The sequence below is a fragment of the Neopsephotus bourkii genome, unplaced genomic scaffold (genome assembly GCF_033783945.1).
Source record: "Neopsephotus bourkii isolate Nb327-2 ecotype Australia unplaced genomic scaffold, CSIRO-AGI_Nbou_v1 NB_1615, whole genome shotgun sequence".
NCBI classification, from domain to species: domain Eukaryota; kingdom Metazoa; phylum Chordata; class Aves; order Psittaciformes; family Psittacidae; genus Neopsephotus; species Neopsephotus bourkii.
Window position 1 is genome coordinate 6,878,828 of NW_026902090.1, and position 19,840 is coordinate 6,898,667.

General features: G+C 43.1%; 1 protein-coding gene across 3 annotated transcripts; it reads left to right on the plus strand.

Moving 5' to 3' along the window:
- Positions 1 to 77: 77 nt before the first annotated feature.
- On the plus strand, positions 78 to 19,840 carry PLEKHS1 (pleckstrin homology domain containing S1). Of its 3 annotated transcripts, XM_061372738.1 has the most exons (16): positions 78 to 239; positions 1,738 to 1,893; positions 2,631 to 2,762; positions 3,897 to 3,988; positions 4,094 to 4,200; positions 5,149 to 5,283; positions 6,644 to 6,719; positions 7,371 to 7,478; positions 8,184 to 8,279; positions 12,579 to 12,689; positions 13,367 to 13,476; positions 14,890 to 15,099; positions 15,337 to 15,438; positions 16,529 to 16,664; positions 17,455 to 17,544; positions 19,311 to 19,840. In XM_061372738.1, exons 3-15 carry the CDS (start codon positions 2,732 to 2,734, stop codon positions 17,521 to 17,523), a joined length of 1,383 nt encoding a protein of 460 aa, XP_061228722.1. In that variant the 5' UTR covers positions 78 to 239; positions 1,738 to 1,893; positions 2,631 to 2,731; the 3' UTR covers positions 17,524 to 17,544; positions 19,311 to 19,840. The 3 variants fall into 3 exon arrangements, with proteins under 3 accessions (XP_061228722.1, XP_061228724.1, XP_061228723.1); XM_061372740.1 differs by lacking the exon at positions 8,184 to 8,279; XM_061372739.1 differs by lacking the exon at positions 1,738 to 1,893 and having other exon boundaries at positions 2,627 to 2,762.

Sequence of the window (19,840 nt, forward strand, 5' to 3'; positions counted from 1 at the left end):
TATTAATCTCTTGGGTTTCCCCTTTCAGAACAGCCTTTAATTTGCTTCCCATGGCAATGGCAGAAATTTCCGTGGGTCAAATTTCAGGGTGTTTGTATTTGCACATGGACTATAAGAAGGCTGTCACAATGCAGGGCAAGGACACACCGTGCTTTGCTGCAGGAGGTGATACAAGGAATTTGGAAATGCTTAAAGGTGTGTTCTTCTAAGACCTTCTGCATCATAAAGGCATTTTACCTGTAAGTATTACCAGTTTGTTTTCCTTATCTTGGTATTATATTTTGGAAGCTTTATAATAGCCTACATCTTAATAATTTGAAGCATTTTATTTGCATTTTAACTGAAGTGCCTCACTGCATTTCAAAAGGTTGAAAGCGATGGAATCTCCTAATGCCAGGCACACAAAAATGTGAGGGGGAATAGTCATAGAATGGGTGGTGTCTATTTTGATTTAGACAAAAACTGTTTAAAGTGTTGCTTCCCATTGAAGACAATTAAATGCAACAACTAAAAACTCGTTTCCAAAATGCAGAGTGAGATAGCACAGCTATAACCTTGTGGGTTTCTCTCTCCCTTTAAATCTTGACTTTTGCTGAGACCTAGAAGAGACTTTGTTCCTATCATAGGCTCTTGGAACATTGTTTTGCAAGACTTGTTTCATTTGCCTGTCACAGTGACTCTGTTGGTCATGTAGAAAAGAGTATTACATTGTCTTTCATTGCAACCCTACTGTTGACACTAACAGTCTGACTTGGTGTGTAGTTATTAGGTTTGGAAGTCGCTTTTTTGTCCTTTTTTGGGGGGGAGGAAAGAGATGAAAACCCTAGCAGTAAATTTGTACATCAGATGTTTTTCCCTAAAAGGCAAAATCACAAAGGTTTCCCTAAAAACCACCAAACCAAAACCCCACAAAAGAATACAGGCAGAAATGCCATGCAGAGATCTGCAGTGGGCATAAGTTTGCAATGGGTCATTCTCATCTACAGCATGGTATTGCCTGTTGAGATGAGGAAGTCTATAGCTTTAGTTGTGCGTCAGAGGTAGAAATTTGTGTGTAATCAACCCCATGTCAGATGAGCGAGGCCAGAAAATAGCCAGCCCTTTCTGATCACCACTCCTGACCACACCATGTTTACTTCTGGCACCGTGGAGGCAATCACTGAAGAAACAGAAACAAAAGAAACCCCTTAGATCTCTCAGTCCAGCCAGGGAGCTCAGCAGAGGATGAGAGAACAGCACTTAAGAACCCTTCACATTTTCCCAGAAGAGGCTCTGCATGCTGGAGATTGTAACCTCATTGCAGCTAACAAACAACTTAAACCAAGTTACTAACAGGAAGGGATTTGATTTTGCAATAAATGAGAGCTTTGAGGTAAGGCAAATGGCAACTTAAGTTTCCTAAATGATGTTACAGACATGCTGTTACACACTGGAGATGTAAGTGCATGAGAGAAGCTAGATCTGATTTTAGATGGACTAAGAAGGAATTGTGAGATAATAAAAAGCTCTCCAGTGTGCAAAATGTAGTGGTGTGTGTGCAGGTGATGGGAAGGAGTGCAGAACTCACAAATACATTGCAAAGAAACAGCAGTGCTTTGGAGGTCTGGCTCTCTTATCCTGACACCCGGTGTTCTTCCCAAAGGAAAATAACAAAAGGCAAATTAGCTCCAATAAAAAAACCTAATGGAAGCCCATTAACCAAACTCACCATTTACCTTCTAAATGCTTCATCTCTAGAGCACTTACCAAATCCCAAGACCACTGCCTACATGTTTTGTTAAAGGGTGATTTAACAAAACTTTGGAGAAATCCATGGAAAGACATCAGTGCTTTCTGCCTCTCTGCCAGCCTCTGTCCTCATCTCTGCCAGAGCCTGGCTGTGCCAATGAGCACGTTATTTATCTTCTCAGGTTTACAGCGAGATTCCCATTTCCCTGGTAATACTGGAGGAGACACTGCAAAACTAAATTGATGTAAATAAAACCAGATACTTTCTGTTCACCCCTGTGGAAAATCACAATATTAATCCACCTCTTTGAAAGCTGTGAAGTTTATTTCATCGCTGTTTATGAATTACTCAGAGGGCATTGCATTAAGAATGCTACAGACTTGCAAATTACTATAATTACCATGGTATTATGACTAGATTTTCTGAATAGATTTTCAGTTCTTTAGGCCAAGCTGTGCTTATTTTATACAGGGCTGATCGCACTGCTAAGGCAGAGTCAGCAACATAAGTGGGATGTGATATTCCCAGGTTATAGGTGTTCAGTCTAGTGCAGAGGAAGGGGCAAAATGAGGTTCAACTGACAGGTCACACCATGTCCTAGGCAAAGCATCTTTGGCCTATAGAAATTTATAATGTCTTACTATTTGTAATTTTATCATTATATTGTAACAAAGTGAATATAATATTGGGGCATAAAAGGTACAATTTACTTTGCAATATAAAATACTATGATGTCTTATGCTCATATGAAATTATATAATTTATTGTAGATTATATAGTTCATTTATTATTTATATTATTTATATAGTTTATTATAGATTTTCTGTGCTTATTTTACATAGTTTAATCATCACTATGATAAAACACCCACTTGTGAGGTATTTGTTATTTTCTCAGGCAGCCGTGCGTGCAGTGAAGTGCTGCTCAGCAGCAAGTAAAGCCAAAGGAATTAGCTTCAATGTCCTTGCTCTGCTTACTATCTGGGTGGAAGAAACAATCAGGATGGCTTCTACAGCTAAAAGAAAGTCTGCAGGTACAAAATGTTGTTTCCTAAGGTTTGTCAGTGGTAAGGTTGAATCAGGTTTCAATCCGTTCTTACCAGCATATGGTACCATTCTCTTTGCCCTCTGCCTGCCAAGGATTTTGTAAACAGTAGGGGAAAACCAGGTGAAAACAGCATACTGAAAATATGGGGATCTCACCTGGATTTACACTGTGTGTTAATTCTGCCCTCTGCTTCCTTCCTTAATGAATCTGGCCTAAATGCAGCATTTCCCTTTATAGCAGAAGTTTCTGTGGTCCCTATCACATTAACTGGGAACTGGAAGGTACACTCAGTATGTCCAAGGCGCTGGTGATGAAGCCTTAACCTCCACTGAAGCCAGTAGTAAATGGGATTTCAGAACCAAGTGTTTCTTGCACCACCACAAAGTTTGGTCATGTTATATTTCCTAGAACTTATCCATATCATGTATCTTCTCTTACTGAAAGATCTAAAATGAGGTTGTTTCTGCTCCTTTCAATCACTGAAGTCTTCAGAAATCTTAATTTCCCATACATGGTTTATAGCTTAAAAAATTGAATGACACTGCCTGTCCTTTCATTGGAAGTTAAGGTGCATTAATAAAAGTGAGATTGTGATCAGTGACTGGAAAACATGAATCCTAAACTACAACTGGCTACAGAGTACACATGAATACATTCAGGCATTTCCCACCCCCCCTCGTGTTTTAAAGACTTTTCCTGTTGTCACAACATGATTCACAGTGTCTGTGTCTGCAACCTATCCAAAGTGAACAGGTTTCAAGAGGGGCTGCTTACTGTCTTTCAGGTCCCTAATTATGAAGTTAAATAAGACCAGACTCCAGAAGTTAAGTAAGACCAGTTAAATAAGACAGATGCTCATGATACCTTCCATGATATCTTCCCTGTATTGTCACTATCACTTGTTTACAGTCTGGGACAGTGGCCAGCAGTAATGTTGACATCAGGGAAGCATGGTCTGGCCTTATATTTTATAGTCTTGATTTCTGTTTGTCTTCTGTAATTGTAATGTAATTTATGTGCATTTAAGGACAGAAGCCCAGTGCTCAGCAACAATTTCCAGGTCTTTGTAAGAGGTTAATTGCCAACAAAATAATGGTGCTGTTCATTTCCCTTGGATTAGTGAGAACTGCAGATATGTTTTGCCCTGAAGGTGGAGTGTGCAAGCACGGATTCCTCATCAAATCACCACCTCTTCAGCTTTTCAGCTCACAGGTAAACTAGCACAGATTAGTCATATTCCAGCAATCTCTCAGCAAGCATCTGTTATTTTTGCTGTCCTGGAATCTAACAAGACACAAATTACTTTCTCTTCATCAGAATTCCTGGAAAAGGCGTTTCTTCATCTTGTCCAAATCCAGCAAGGGCAGTTACATCCTGAAGTATCTGAAAGGCCAGAACATAAAAGGCTCCATAGCTGTTGATCAGTATGTAACTAAATGCGTCACTTTTTTATGTGTAGGACCTTGCACTTGCCATGGTTAAACTTCATGAGGCTGGCATCAGCCCACCTCACAAGCGTGTCAAGGTCCCTCTGGATGGCATTCCTTCCCTCCAGCGTATCAACCGAATATTCATTCCCCTCAGCACTGTGCGCACTGCAGCAAGGCTATGTGTCATTGGTCTTGAACTAGCACCCTTCACCATGTTACATATGGTATGAGATACTTGGAAAGGAAAGAGTAAATGTAAAGGGAAATGTAAAGTTAAAGATTTTACCAGTTAGACCTTGAGCTTAATACTCCAGGCTTCTGGAATTGTTAGGCATGGAGGTCACTGTACTCCCATTGCTATTGTGCTTTTTCCATTAAAAGGATTTACATTGTGAACCTTTCAAAGAAATTCCAATTTGCTCAGTGGGATGTGGTTACATTATTACCATCAGCATTGTTGGTGTTATTTTTACTCATTTAACTTCTTGGGAGTTAATGGAAGTAGTGCTTACATTTAAGCATCCATTAAGAGGAACACTCTGTTCCTCTTCCCCTCCGTTGAAACACTGTTAATACACAATTCATTTCAAATCAAATGTATTGTTCTGCAGTGGTTCAAAGACATCTGCCAGGAGTTTTTCTGACTCATTTCTTTTCAAGACTGTATTAGACCAACAGCCCCTTTTATAGGTCCAAAATCTGGACACAAGTCTGCTAAAGTCAATTTTATTCTTTTGCTTGGAAGTTCTCTTCACTGAAAGACCATGTCTTTTGACTGTGTGTGCTTATTATCTTAAGGATGCTTTTGTTTACCTTTTCCCATGCAGGACCCACCATATTATGCTGTGCTTAGAGTAATATACACACATACACACATGTGTGTGTATGTTTTTATCTATGTATGTATAGTTATATAGGATGTTCCGCATGTTCTCTTAACAGAATCATAAATATTGAAGTTGGCATCAGCAAATCCGAAATGATGGAGATGGTGAGGAAGATGTTTAAATGCCTTCCTGAGCAGGTGATGTCCGTCAGCACTGGAAACAGGTGTTACTACCTCATTGGGAGCAGCAGGTAGGCATAGAAAGATGTGCAAGTACAGACATTACAGTTAAGATAATGTAACACTAAGCCACTGCCCCAAGGGAAGGTCCAGCTCCCTCCCAGGTGCTTCCATCCCTTCTTGTGTCTCAGCTACTGACTGCTCAGCTCTGGGATGGCTGATCAGTGGTTGATTCAATGGAAAACTGCTCTTTCTTGTACCATTTTCCCCCCATGGCTGGGTTAATGTTTTGCTGGTTCAGGTAGGCGAGCTAACCTTCCCTGCATCCACACTTACAATGTCCAACACAAGGAAGTAGGAGGAGCACATGGCTGGGAATGGGGATGGTGGCAGCACATCAGTGTGGCAGTGCCATGTCAAACTGTACTATTAAGGGTCAAGGAAGAGCAGAGAGCTTTGTCTTCTCACTCAGTGGCTGCTGGGAGTTAGGAAAGCTTCTGCTCCTTGTGGATAAATCGCTGGAAAATTCCCCCAAGTGAAAACAGATCCAAAGAGGAATGCCTGGGGCCTTTACTGCAGCAGGATGGTGTGCTCCCTGCTTTCCCAGGCTGCAATCCAGTCCTCAGCAGGGACAGACACTGCTGCTGTCGAGGTGATGAGCCAAAGCTCGGTTAGGTGATGGAGAGCATTTGGCACAGGGCTCCTCTGCTGCTGCTTCCCGCTTTTCCTCTTCAGTTTCCCAGCCACAGGCGTGTCAGGGGGTTTTCTGCCTTCAGGCAGAAGAGCAGCTGATGTGTGAAATGCTGGTAAGTGCCGAAGACAAACACATACCTGTGTGCCACTTAAGCGTGCCACCTCATGCTTTCCCCCAGGGCACTGCTCTCACAGCCCATGATTGGTGGGAAGTGGTCTGGAATTAATCCAGCTAAACCCACCACAAGCATGAAACAGGGCTTCCGGGGTCCTTCACAGTATCACAGTATCACAGTATGTTACAGACTGGAAGGGACCTCAAAAGATCATCTAGTCCAATCCCCTGCCGGAGCAGGAACATGCCTTCCATGGCATGTTTCTCATCCTGCTAGCCCAAATGCATTCCCAAGCCTTGCTAGCTGTGTTTAAGGCAGGACTCAACAGGGCAGCATTACACACAGAAAATGAAGTAGAAAGCATGGTCCCCCCTCCCCATCTCTTTCCATCTCCATGTCTCTTGCACACACACATACTATTCCCTCCTGAATACCTTTTAGCTCCCAATATTGGGCTGCATCTCTCTGAAGTCAAACCCAGCACTCCCTTTTGAAAGGAAAGTGCACATTTTCCCCATTGATTTCAGGAAGCATTGTTTTCGGCCCCATAGGAAGAAGTAGGTAGGCTTTCCTTGTGCTTTACCTGTGAATAGGTTTTCACTTCTATTGTTCCAAACTACAGGCAGGAAACAGAGGACTGGGTCACTGTGATATCTTCAGTCTGCAAGGAGGCCAAAAGGGGTGGATGCTGCCCTCAGGTGACACGTTTCTGCACTTGGTGTTAGAAAGAACGAAGTTTGTAATGTCATTAGAAACCTGATTTTGGCTTTGCAAGTTGGCCCTTGCCTTGCTTAATCAGAAATTCATTTTCCATATAAATCTTGTACCCTGGTTTTATGCATTAAGCAGGTGCTGCACAGTCTGTCTGCTGGGATTGATTTGACATTGAAAGAATCTCATTGAAGAGTAAGCTACACGGAAATTAGGAGATGATTGACATGCTGCAGTGAATGGCACCTTGATGAGTCAGAATGCAAGCCTGGGTGCTATCTTACTGCATGCTTTTTAGTTATATTTATGTGCTGTTTTACAAACCAACCCACATCTACTCTGTCTGTGTTATGAACCAGCTGAAGCCCTATTATTAGTTCAAGCTCAGACTCAAGTTTCTTCACCTTGTCAGCCAGCCAGGCCTGCTATTCAGACTCAGCGCTAAGCTACTTACATCCCTGCAGCTTTCAGCCAGCTCAAAGTGCAAGCAGAGCAAATCTATTGACTGAAAAATGTCAGGTAGACAACATCTCTGAGCCGTTAGAAGTGAAGATTTAGACTAGTGGAATGCGTTGGTATATTGTAGCCCATGCCCACCAGGTACCTGTCTTTTTACACTGCTGTTATCTCACTTCTAGACCCAAGATCCTCCAAACTCAGAAGTCAGAAGCCGGCCTTCCTCCTTGCCACTGTTCTTAAATTCTATAGATACGACCAGTATCGTGGAAAGGCAGAGCTACCAGAAGGTAACCAGATGAGCCATGCTTACAATGAGCTTGCTCTGAGGGGTGACTGTGATATTTGATTTGTATAGTTGACTTTTTCCACCACAAGTTCTTCAGAGCTGGTGCCGTGGGTGCCCAGGTGGCCTGTTCTGCTCTCTGATGAGGTTCCTGAGTAGGAGCTAGATGATAACGTCAGGAAGTGCCCAGAAAGGAAAGACTTTTGAGGGAAGTCTGCATGTAAGTAAAGGCAGGTGTTGATGGCGATGAGAAATGATACTCGCTTGCTGTCTCAACTGACTGGCAAAGATTAGCAGGCATGAAATAAGCCCCTGAAGATTAGCTTTGACATGCCTTGGCAAAGCTGTGTGATGTTTGTTTTGGCAGCTGCAAGCCACGTTCCTCCTGTTTTGTGACTGTGCTGTTTCTCTGTCTCTCTCTTCAGGCTGTAACACTTAGAGGGGAGTTCAGATTCAGTTTCTCTGTGCCTTCCAGATCAGATCTTCCCCCTCAGTATTTAAATAGACAGGAAGGAAAGCATTGCTTCTGTCCCAAAGCAATTGCAGTCCTCATCCTCTGGTGACAGACTAAATAGCAGCCAAGGAATTGTTGGGTTTTCTCTAGTCATGAAGCTGTATGCACACGGCCTAGCCAGAGGAAGCTGAGTGCAGATGAAGCACCTCCAGTGTACCTTCCTTCAGGAGTCAACTTCTTTCCTTTTGTATATAGGAGAATGGTTCCTCAGAAGACAAGAACAGGCCTAACTCAGACCCTGGCCCTCATCAGGCTCAGTGTGACTCACCAAGAGGAATTTTTCCAAGTCTGGTGAGCAGAACAAATCAAACAGCTCTTTACTTATTCAGTCTGCAGAAGCCACTGTTGGCTCTTGTCTCGCCTGTAACTATAGATGATACTTTCCCAGCACGCTGAATTGGTTTTCACTATGAGAGGTTCCTACATATTTTGCCTGTTGTCTTGTTTAGCACTGAAAATAACTTTCTAAGAACTTGTTTAAAGACTCCCAGGTTGCTCTGCTTGAGGGTTTGCTCCTTCCATTGCATTTCTCATCCGTGCCACAATCTTCCTAAATGCTTTCTTTCTGCAGCCTCTGCCAGTAGCAGTTCAATCAATCAAACTGAACTGCTGAACTACAGAACACAGATTTGTTAAATCAAGGCACACCTCAGGGCTGACCTTCCGTCAGCATTAATATGACTTCAGGTAATTTAGCTTCCGTATCTGGCAGGGATGATCCAAGAAGGCACAGTGATGAATGGTACTGTGTATTATAAGCTGAACGTTCTGACCTGCGTTTCCTGAGCAAACTCCTGCAGCAATCAGGTGATTCTCACCCATCCTCTCAATTCGCAGCAGAGTCATAGAATCACAGAATCATAGAATAGTTCGGGTTGGAAAGGACCTTAAGATCATCAAGCTCCAACCCCCCTGCCATGGGCAGGGACACCTCACACTAAACCATATCACCCAAGGCTCTGTCCAACCTGGCCTTGAACACTGCCAGGGATGGAGCATTCACAACCTCCCTGGGCAACCCATTCCAGTGCCTCACCACCCTAACAGGAAAGAATTTCCTCCTTATATCCAATCTAAACTTCCCCTGTTTAAGTTTGAACCCATTACCCCTCGTCCTGTCACTACAGTCCCTAATGAACAGTCCCTCCCCAGCATCCCTATATGCCCTCTTCAGGTACTAGAAGGCTGCTATGAGGTCTCCACGCAGCCTTCTCTTCTCCGGACTGAACAGCCCAAACTTTCTCAGCCTATCTTCATATGGGAGGTGATCCAGGCCCCTGATCATTCTCAACGGAACAGAAGGTGCAACCAAAGGTGTACCACACCTGAATGCAGTTTGGCAGCTGAGTTTAAACCCAAATATTTATTGGCAGTTTATGCATTGGGCTATGATCTAGAGAATTTCTGCTGTCATAGCTAACAGTGTGGTAATTCACGTGTTGCAGTCACCATCCATGCATATGGGCTGGCAGCACCTATGAGATAATACAGCTAAATTTAGCGTAAAGAAGTGAAAATAGTTGAAACGACATTGGAATGCCATGGGCTGTTAGCAAAGCTAAGCTGATACACAGTGCTTTATGAAGCTGCAGTAATTCAACTGTGAGTCTGAGCTCTGAAATGCATTGGGTTAACCCTTAGTCTGACTTTAACTACTGCTCCTATGGATGCAAACCAAGGCTGTCTTTCTGTCTCCTCCTTATGCATGCTTTTTCTGTCTCATTCGTTAATTCTCCTCATACTTATGATGCCTCAGAGAGCGTGTATTATATGTATTGCATGCAGCTGTCTAGACACAAGACAGACTGACCATGAGGGTTAAAATACAAGGAATCTGTATTTTACCTTTTTAGCCTGAAGCAGAGGCAATAGCAGGAAGCTCGTCTTTCTCTTTCAGCATGTGTGAAAATAACTGACCTTGCCATACAGCTAACAAGGAACAAAAATGTTTGTCCATTCGATAAAAATACTTCAGTTGCCTCATAAGTTCAGCATCTGCTAACATCTCCAGATCTATTCTCTGCTCAGTGATGTCTATAGACAGCTGATCTCTGCATTAATCCCTTGTATTTACTTCCTTTCAGAAGTATGACTCCACATTTCTAGCATCTGATGGGTTTTGCTTTTTACTGGTGGTTCCCTCATCCAGGCCCAGGCCTTGTTCAGTAGCCATTACTCATGCACACACAGGCCTTCCAATGTCAGCCAAGTCTAGTCACACAGGCAAGGACCCTGCAGAGGACTGGGGACCTGGCTCCCTTTCAGTTCGCTTTTTGGACCTACCAAACCAAATCTGACTCAGCAGTTCAGTGTCAGCTATTTTGATACACAGCTTTAAATACCTGAAATACATCAAAGTAAGGAGCCCTGACTTGCATCACCCTACACTGAGCATTACTGTGTTGAAGGCAGCTAGGCATCCTTGTCAGGATCTTTTAGACACAGACAGAGATTTTGATCAGTTCCTCTGCCCAAGTGCAACACGTAACTTTCCCTGAGGAGCCTATAATTAACAATTACTCAGTTGTTATCCAGGTATCATGTCCATCTTGTGCTACAACAAATTTTCTCCATAGTCTACTTGCTCTCTAATGTAATTCCACATCATAGAATCATAGAATAGTTAGGGTTGGAAAGTACCTTAAGATCATCCAGTTCCAACCCCCCTGCCATGGGCAGGGATACTTCACACTAAACCATGGCACCCAAGGCTCTGTCCGACCTGGCCTTGAACACCACCAGGGATGGAGCAATCACAACCTCCCTGGGCAACCCATTCCAGTGCCTCACCACCCTCACAGGAAAGAATTTCCTCCTTATATCCAATCTAAACTTCCCCTGTTTAAGTTTTAACCCATTACCCCTTGTCCTATCACTACAGTCCCTAATGAAGAGTCTATCCCCAGCATCCCTATATGCCCCCTTCAGATACTGGAAGGCTGCTATGAGGTCTCCACGCAGCTTCTCTTCTCCAGGCTGAACAGCCCCAACTTTCTCAGCCTATCTTCATACAGGAGGTGCTCCAGTCCCTGATAATCCTTGTGGCCTCCTCTGGACTTGTTCCAACAGATCATGGTTCAACAGAGGCATAAAGAGCTTGTTTAGCTGTTCAATTGGTATTAACTATACATTGAGGTTAACTGCAGTTCTCTGGTGGTAAAACACCTGGAGGAACAGGGACGTCCACAGACTGCTTCGTGGCAATGCAGTGCTGCTGCAGCTTAACCTTCTCCTTTCCACTGTCCCTGTAATCTGCAATGGTACCAAGGAGAAACACTAAGCATTTAGCAAAAGGTAGCCACTGCCTGTGATTGAAGGCTCAGTTGGGGAAGCTGGTGAGTGCTCTCAGCTCTCTGAGATTTCCTAGGAGCTGGAGGATCTCACGACTTCATAAAAATCACTTCCTCTTCCCCCTTCTCCTCAAGTGTTACTTGTTCGATTGTCCCAAAGCCCCTGAAAAGCCACTGGGAAACTCATTCATGACTTTGGATCATGACTACAGAGCCAGCTTTGCTCCTGCTGTGGGTTTGTTATGCACCTCTTGAAGGATCTTTGCAGGTTTGTTCTGACTCCTACTGCATGAGTTGCTTTGTATGTTGTTTATACCAGGGAACAAAAATACATTCATCATCTTTAATATCTATTCGATGCCAGTTTCCTCTCTTTACATGTAAGAGAGTAATTAGTTTCATTTACCTTGAAAACAGTAATATATTCTGTGGCATATTTAGCAATTATTAAAGCGATCACCATGGAAACCAAGAATGTAAATGAAGAGATAAAAAGAGGTTGCATCACAAACATGGCGTGAAGAATTGCATTGGGAGGCAGCTAAATACCAATTACCATAGTCTTCACTACAGTGAAGTCAACCAGGAGATATGAAAATCAGTCATTTGTCTTTGTGACTTAGAAAGGTAAACGTGGTGGAGGGATTAATTTCTCCTTGATTTACCAAACTGCCACAAACTTAGAATTTCAAGTATCTGTGAAAGCAGAATCACTCAGGACACAAAGGATTCTGTGTCAGATCTCCAGCCCTCCACTGTATGTTCTAGTTCATGGAGAAGTATGAGCTATTAGACTTCTCCTTAGTCAAGGAAGTCCCAAATTCATTCTGTACTTGAAAGCAATTAAAAGGTGCTTAAAAAGGACAAATGCATCATGATCCACTTCTAGGTTTTCCATAGATCTTTTTCCTAGTGCAAAGACTTTAGAACTCAAGCGACCTTAAATGCCTGCAGGTTCATACCTGAAGTGTTTTAACTCACTTGATTTTTAAGCAGGTTGTGAACACACAAACAATTTCAATTGCCTGGTTACCACAAACCCATCTATGAGAAGTACTAATGCGATAACACCAGTAGCCAGTTTTGTCTGTGTGCAGTGCATCTCAAAAATACAAACATAGACACCTTGTTTCTAAACCAGACTGGCTCTGAGCATCTCTCACTTCAAAGAGAAACATGTTTTTCCGTGTTTTCTGTGGATGCTTGCTGATGCTATTACTTCTCCATATAGATTAAAAAAATACATCTTAAACAAGCTGTGTAACTGACCCTGTTAAATACAAACCCGTTCTTTTAACAGGATAAAACTCTGGGAAAGTGTGAGGAAAACCTGCTGTCGTCAGATACAGATGAAGACATCAAAAAGGACGAAGAAGATTATTACCAAACTCCCAGCAGTATCTTAGCACAGGTAGTTTGTCAGTTGTTTTCTTTCTGTTGGTTTGCTAGCATCTCCAAGGAGACAGATGACATTTAATGAGCCAAAGAGGAACTTGTATAAGGAGCCACTAGTACCTTGCAATAGAAATACACAGATAAAGCAGAAGGGAACAGAGATTTCATTTGCACAAGAAAAAAATACAGTGGACTCATTTCAAAGGAGCCTTCTGGTAGAAAAGCTGCATAAAACAAACCAGTGCTTTAAAAGCACTGTAAAGTACTTTGGTACCTACTTTTCACTGTGAACAAGGGAGCAGGAGGAATCATACTGGTAATTTAAACAAATTTTGCCTCTGATCTGGGAGGCTCATTCCTCCAGGCTTCCCATGTAGCTAGTGGTCAGGAGAAGCTACACTGCAGAGGTTACAGCCTCCCTCCCAGGACTGTACAGCCAAGCTGTATTAGCTGATGTGCTTAAACAACACTAAACCATGCCAGCCAAGGCTTTGTCCAACCTGGCCTTGAACACTGCCAGGGATGGAGCATTCACAACCTCCCTGGGCAACCCATTCCAGTGCCTCACCACCCTTACAGTAAAGAATTTCCTCCTTATATCCAATCTAAATCTCTGAACCAAACAAGGGAATTAAGATTTTCTCTCCAGGCAGAGCAATGATGTTAATGTCTTATGTTACGTGTTTTAAGCAGTGGACTACTGAGGTATCAAAGCCTGACCCTACAGCTGGATTTGATGCGCAAGAGAAAGCAGTGCAGACAAACCCAGTACAGGAGAACATTTATATGCCAATGAAATCACTGTAAGTCACAACTTCATTAAGGTTTGTGCACTAAGTGACAAAGTGGTACAGATAGAGCTGTCATCTGTGGTATTTACATAACAATATCTAGAGGCTGCATCTTGTTTGAGTGAATCCTTCTTTGGCCTTGGTTCAGAAAGTTGAGAACTCGTGGCAATACCGGGAATGAAACTCAAACTCATCAAGGTGAAATTGAAACTCACATTGCAGACTCATGCATTTAGATGTGCTCTGGCTATACAATGCAGCACTTTCTGTTGGCTCATACTTTGCTTAGGTTTTCATGATGTAACAACCCCCTGCTTCACTCAGGTCCTGTAGCCGAGGCACAACAACCCTTCGGACAGGTACTCTCCAAATAGGCAGCATTATCTGGTGGTTAAAAGAGAAAGAAAGATAGACTTGGGGAAAAACTGACTGGAAAAGCTCCAAGCTTTCCCAGGGAGAAGTTCTGTGATCCTGAGTAGGTTGTTTTCCTTCCTCCCTTTCCTCCCTTTCCTTCCTTGCTTCCTTCCTTCCTTCCTCCCTTCCTCCCTTCATCCCTTCCTCCCTTCCTCCTTTCCTCCCTTCCTTCCTCCCTTCCTTCCTTCCTGTTTCTCTTCAAAGAGCAGGTCTGATGCTGACTACAATGTTTTGGCATGTCACAAACAAAGAGCTGAACTTTGTAACACAGCATTAATGCCACAAGGAAACTACAACGTCCACGGTCTAGCGCAGTACACTGATGGGTGCCTTCGCAATAAAACCGTACCTCCTGACCCAGAGGACTCGTCCTTAGCTTTTAGCTGTAGCCTGCCACCTACTGACAGTCAGCTCTTATGCCCCATAGTGGGAGGCAATTGGAGACACATGAACCAGTTTATTCCAATAGATCTATTCAAGCTCATCTGTCTCTTTGGCAGCCCCTGGAGGGAATTACTATAAAGCTGTCACAAATCAATGCCATTCAAGTTAAAATATACCAGCTTTTGCTATGAACCCCAGTCTTGTTTGGGGTGTGGATGGGATCTGGCTCCAGGCACTGTAAGGCTCATCAAATAAACCTAAAATGATTTCAAGCACGTAGGAGTTATGTCCCCTGTATCTCCCAGGGGACAGTGTTAAATCCCTTCAGAAGCCAGCACAGCCAAGGCCAACACTCTGCACTCAGTTTCTTTATCCAGGCATGTTGTTAGCTGGAATGTTTTCAGGCTTAATAAATAGTCTTTAAATACTGAAAAGGTTTATTTTGGGATTTATGGTCCATTTTTAGAAGGACTGTTTATTTTATTTAGCTGTAATTTTGTCCACTGGATATTCTACAAGAACTTGTTATTCTTTGCTTCACTGATGGCTATTTGATCCAGCTACAAACACAGCAAGAGTGCCTGGAATGGTCAAACCACTTCATTTGTTATCACTGTGCCTCTTCAGTAGGTTGCTGGATGAGAGCTGCCAGCTCACGTGCAGACATGATGGGCTCCCATCTCTTCCCGAATGCCAGGACAACAGCACGTGTCCAAGAGACTTGGAAGCAAACAGAGACCTACAATTCCCAGAAAACAGCACCAGCCAGCAGCCAACCCTCCAGAGAAGGCGAAATTCATCACCACTGTCAGTGGTTCAGCTGTCTATACTGCTCAGGTGAGTGTCTTCTCCATTTTCATTGCAGAGAGCATAGGCATGTTCATGGGTTTCAGCTGAGGCACTGGTAGAGCATGGCAAGCCTTTCAGAGTGCAAGGAGCATCTGTATGACACTTTCAGTCATATGATTTAGTTTTAGGTAGTTCTATGAGGCAGTTGGACTTGATGGTCCTTATGGATCCCTTCTAACTTGAGATGTCCTGTCACCCTATGGTCTCTGATGTTTTCCCTCACAGTCAAATCAAAGATGAGACCCAGCTGCAGAAGTTGGATGTTTTCGTCCCCCTGGCTGATATTAACAGTTACCTAAAGCTTACCGAAGCAGCAGGACAAATATGGTGAGTTCTGGATGTCTTGTGATGGTGCCTGTCAGATGTGAATGAGTGGCTGTCAGGTCAGTTAATCCTAAATAGCTTGGAGAGTCTATCAGAGATCAGCAGGAAAGAGAAATTGGAATTTCCATAGAACCATAGAACAGTTAGGGTTGGAAAGGACCTTAAGATCATGCAGTTCCAACCCCCCTGCCATGAGCAGGGACACCTCACACTAAACCATGCCAGCCAAGGCTTTGTCCAACCTGGCCTTGAACACTGACAGGGATGGAGCATTCACAGCCTCCCTGGGCAACCCATTCCAGTGCCTCACCACCCTAACAGGAAAGAATTTCCTCCTTATATCCAATCTAAACTTCCCCTGTTTAAGTTTTAACCCATTACCCCTTGTCCTATCACTACAGTCCCTAATGAAGAGTCCCTCCCCAGCATCCCTATAGGCCCCCTTCAGATACTGGAAGGCTGCTATGAGGTCTCCACGCAGCCTTCTCTTCTCCAGGCTGAACAGCCCCAACTTTCTCAGCCTATCTTCATATGGGAGGTGCTCCAGTCCCCTGATCATCCTCGTGGCCTCCTCTGGACTTGTTCCAACAGTTCCATGTCCTTTTTATGTTGAGGACACCAGAACTGCACACAGTAATCTAAGTGAGGTCTCAAAAAGGTCCCATCAGGACAGCAATGGATCTCTTGCAGTTATATCATAGATAAAACACATGTTAATAAGTTTTAATTTAATTCTTTTGGAATTACTTCAGAAACCATCTCAGGCAAACTTTGGGCTAAAACATCTACAGCAAGTCTTTTGGACTGCAATCCCTGACTTTCACTGGTGAACTTGCTAGCACCAGTCTCACTTGTTAACATGCTGCAGTGTCAGTGTCATGTGCTGTTTAGGAGAAGCTGTTGGGATGGGTGAAGCAGCTTGGTTTCAGCTAGAACCAGATCAAAAGGTTGCAAAGTCATTGAACCTGTGTGTTCCAGGTTCAATCCAGAGGGCAGTACCATAAATGCAGTCCTGTTCATCCATTGACGTTCTGTTAGCAGTGACTGGGTATCCCATGCATTTCCTTTATTGTTTGTTCTCCAAATGCCCTAGTGTCTCCCAGTGGACTGGTCCTCACCAAGTGGGATGCTTGTTTAACCACGGAGACCATATAGTGGCTGTGAATGATCTGCAGCCCCAGAATGTGGAGGAGGCTTATTTCTTCATCAGCAGGTCCATGAGAAAGGAGGTAAGCTTGACTAACCTGAAGGTGAGAGTCAAATGAATAAAGACAAATGAGAAAGGAAGTTGCCTTTTACATTTCTAGTGCCTCCAATCAAACCACTTTACTCTGATTTAAGATTGGCATGAGCAACTTCAGTACCAACGAGCTCACCAGCATCATTCTGATGTAGCATCACTCATTCCTGGGCTATTTGGGGAGTGCAGGGTCAGCACTGCTGTGTCTGAGGACTTAATCTCAAGGAGTCTGAGCAATCCCAAGAGATACTACTGAGCAATTAGTAAATTAAAGTTACTTGGTATTTTTTTGCCTGAGGCCTGTGATTTGCAAACTTTGGGAAATAAACAATTGCCTGCAGTGAATGCTGTTGCTTGTAGTGGTTTTGGGTACTGAGGGCAGAGCCCTAGACTCCTACCCCCTGTTGGGTATCAAGCACTACACATCTCCTTGTGTGATACCACCTTTTGGAAGAGGGTGGGACATTTCCAAGGGGTGCCTTAACACCACTGTGATCTACTACATGTTACTACCTATGTGCCTCTCGGTTGGACTCGTATTTCAGTATCCAGGTTCTCTGACCCACACCTGAACTCATTCATATTTGAATTTGCCAAGAAAGTTGAGGTTATCACATGCTGTTGCCATCTAAAGAGAAGAAAGCCAGTCTCAGCAATGAAAAAAACACTCATCTGTCTTAATAGGGCATTTTCATTTAGCTAGTTAAAATACAAGTCAGGTAGTAGCACAGATGTTGACCAGATGTAACAAGCTATAAAAATGTCTCTCTTTTTTTTAGGTGAAACTTACTGTTTGTAGGATTCCACATTCAGATACCTTCCATGTTAAAGGCTGCTCATGTTCCTGAAGAAAAGACCTCAGTGATTAAGTAAGTGCCAAAGTTTAAGGGAACAGATCAGGGGAAGAATGTGGTACCTAGAATATGGAGATAGTCTCTGTCTTCTAAAGCTGCCAGGCATCTTCTGTTGCTGAAGTACAAAGAACTTGGAATGTGGATTTCATTTTCATTTTATGTCCCAATAACTTATTTTGGTGACATGGATGCTATGTGTTTGGCTTGTATTTCATGTTAGCATGCAACTGAGTTACATGAAAAAACCTGAGCATCAGATCATTTATGAAACCTCTGCATTATGCGTACTTTGTACTTCAGTAGTAAGTGCTGCTTCACACCTCTGCTCACCTCTTTACACTGAATTACATTGTTTTATGCCAAACTCCTAATGAGTTAGGGGTGTGGAAACAACCTCCATCTGGAACAAAGCCATGTTTTCCCATAGCTACAGAAAGGCAAAGGCAAGCTGAGAGCTGTACTGTTGGCTGGTGAAAAAGTGTTGTGCAGTGATTCAGTGAGGCCTCCTTTTGTATTATGCCCCTCTTATGTTACAGCCACAAAAATACATTCAAGGAATGACAGGAAAAAGAGCTGGTTGGAGAAGAAGTATGTGTCTGGAGCACCTTTGGGTTCATTGGCAACCAAAATAAGCCCTAAGTGATGAATAAATGAATGGATTTGGGAGAGAGGAGGGCTGGCCTGCTCTGTGAAAGTGTTACTGGTAAAGGCAGCTGGGAAAAACAGAGAAATGGTGCATATAAAGGCATGTGCACTCATCCCAGTGCAAACAGAGCTCAGTGGAAGAGTTTTGATGCCACCAAGTACCACGGGGATGTCACTGGTACCACAGAATTTCCCGACCAAGTGCTCATTCGTTTCCCAAACAAGGACATTTCCTGCAAACATTTATTTGTGAATACATCTTGCTTCCATTGCTATCATAGAAACATGACTGGATTTTCAGCTAATATCACACTTAAAAGGTGTTGGTGCTTGATATGGACCTGCCTGCAGGGGTGCCTTTAAGTGGATGCCAAAAGGGAGCTTTGTCCTGTACGACAGTGACCTCTGTTGCTTAGAGAAGCAATGAGGTGTGTAGGCAGGACATGTACCTGTTCTCTATATGGGTACGTACACATTTGTACATACATGTTTGTGTGCAGGTGTATTTACATACATCTGTTATAGACTCACTGAATGTTTGGGGTTGGAAGGGACCTTAAGGATCATGTATTTCCAACCCCCCTGTGAGGTAGATTGCATTAATATACAGTGATGTGGGAACAAACTCAATCACTGGTTTTGAATACAGAGAGCTTTATCTTGCCAGACACAACCAAAATAACTAATGGGTTTAGCAGGCATAGGATTATTGATACTGAGAGATTTGATTAAGGTGGATTTGACCCAAAAGAGGTATATGTCCAGCTTCCAATTGAATTAGGCCAAGTCGGCTACTACAGTAAGAAACTAGACTCACTAAAATCATCATTAGAGCAAACTTACTCCAGTAGTAAATTTGACAAATATGCTTTGTATATCTCTTTTAAAATCCAGTCTGGACTTTTAAACAATCATTATAAAATTAGATGTAACCAAAGATGAAATCAGCAGCAGTAACTCAAAACAAACCAACATCAATATTTATACAAGCTCTTCTGACTCAGCTCCTATTCAAAAGCTTATTTCCAGCCTGCATGTTTCCACAGCCTGTCTCTTCTGCTTTTGAGATAAGAGTGTTTGGGACATGCTTATTTCTCAAGGTGGGAAAGAATCACCTTTTGCTATTTCTGTTTCAGTGGTGTTCAAAGGCCTGAATTCTGCATAAAGACGGAGGGAAACCCCAGTTCTGGGACTACAGAGGCTGAAAATGGAAGAAAACACATTCCCTGGAAGCTCTTCTCCAAAGCTGCTGTGGGATTCCTTCACTCCACACCATCTCTTTGAGCACAACAAATCCATTTCTGGCTAAGGAGTCTCTGAGGGATGAGATGCTGGGCTATCACCATACAGGGCTTCTTCAAGCTCTGTAACTGTGTCATTCTGCCAGGACAGCCTCTAGGCCCAAATCTTGAAATCACAGATCATCTAGTTCAAGAATATGCACCGAGGATGTCACCCTCACCCTTTCCTTCCCAAGGCTTGCCTAAGCTCTTTGAACTTTAGAAAAGTACAAACCTTCCTGCGCTGTTCCAAGACTCATCTCTCTGTATCATTAGGAAGATCTTACTAATATGTACACCAGACGATTTATTCCTTGCCCTGTTTGCAGTGGGCACAGGGAATGGGCACTTCCACTGTCTCCAGAGAAATCTTCATTCTGGGTGTT

What these genes read in the sequence shown, in the direction of transcription:
- PLEKHS1 (XM_061372738.1), top strand. Translation starts at nt 2,732, where the DNA reads ATGGCTTCTACAGCTAAAAGAAAGTCTGCAG. An exon ending in TACCTCATTGGGAGCAGCAG is followed by an intron (nt 5,284 to 6,643) that starts GTAGGCATAGAA and finishes TCCAAACTACAG; the next exon opens with GCAGGAAACAGAGGACTGGG. An exon ending in GGGGTGGATGCTGCCCTCAG is followed by an intron (nt 6,720 to 7,370) that starts GTGACACGTTTC and finishes TCTCACTTCTAG; the next exon opens with ACCCAAGATCCTCCAAACTC.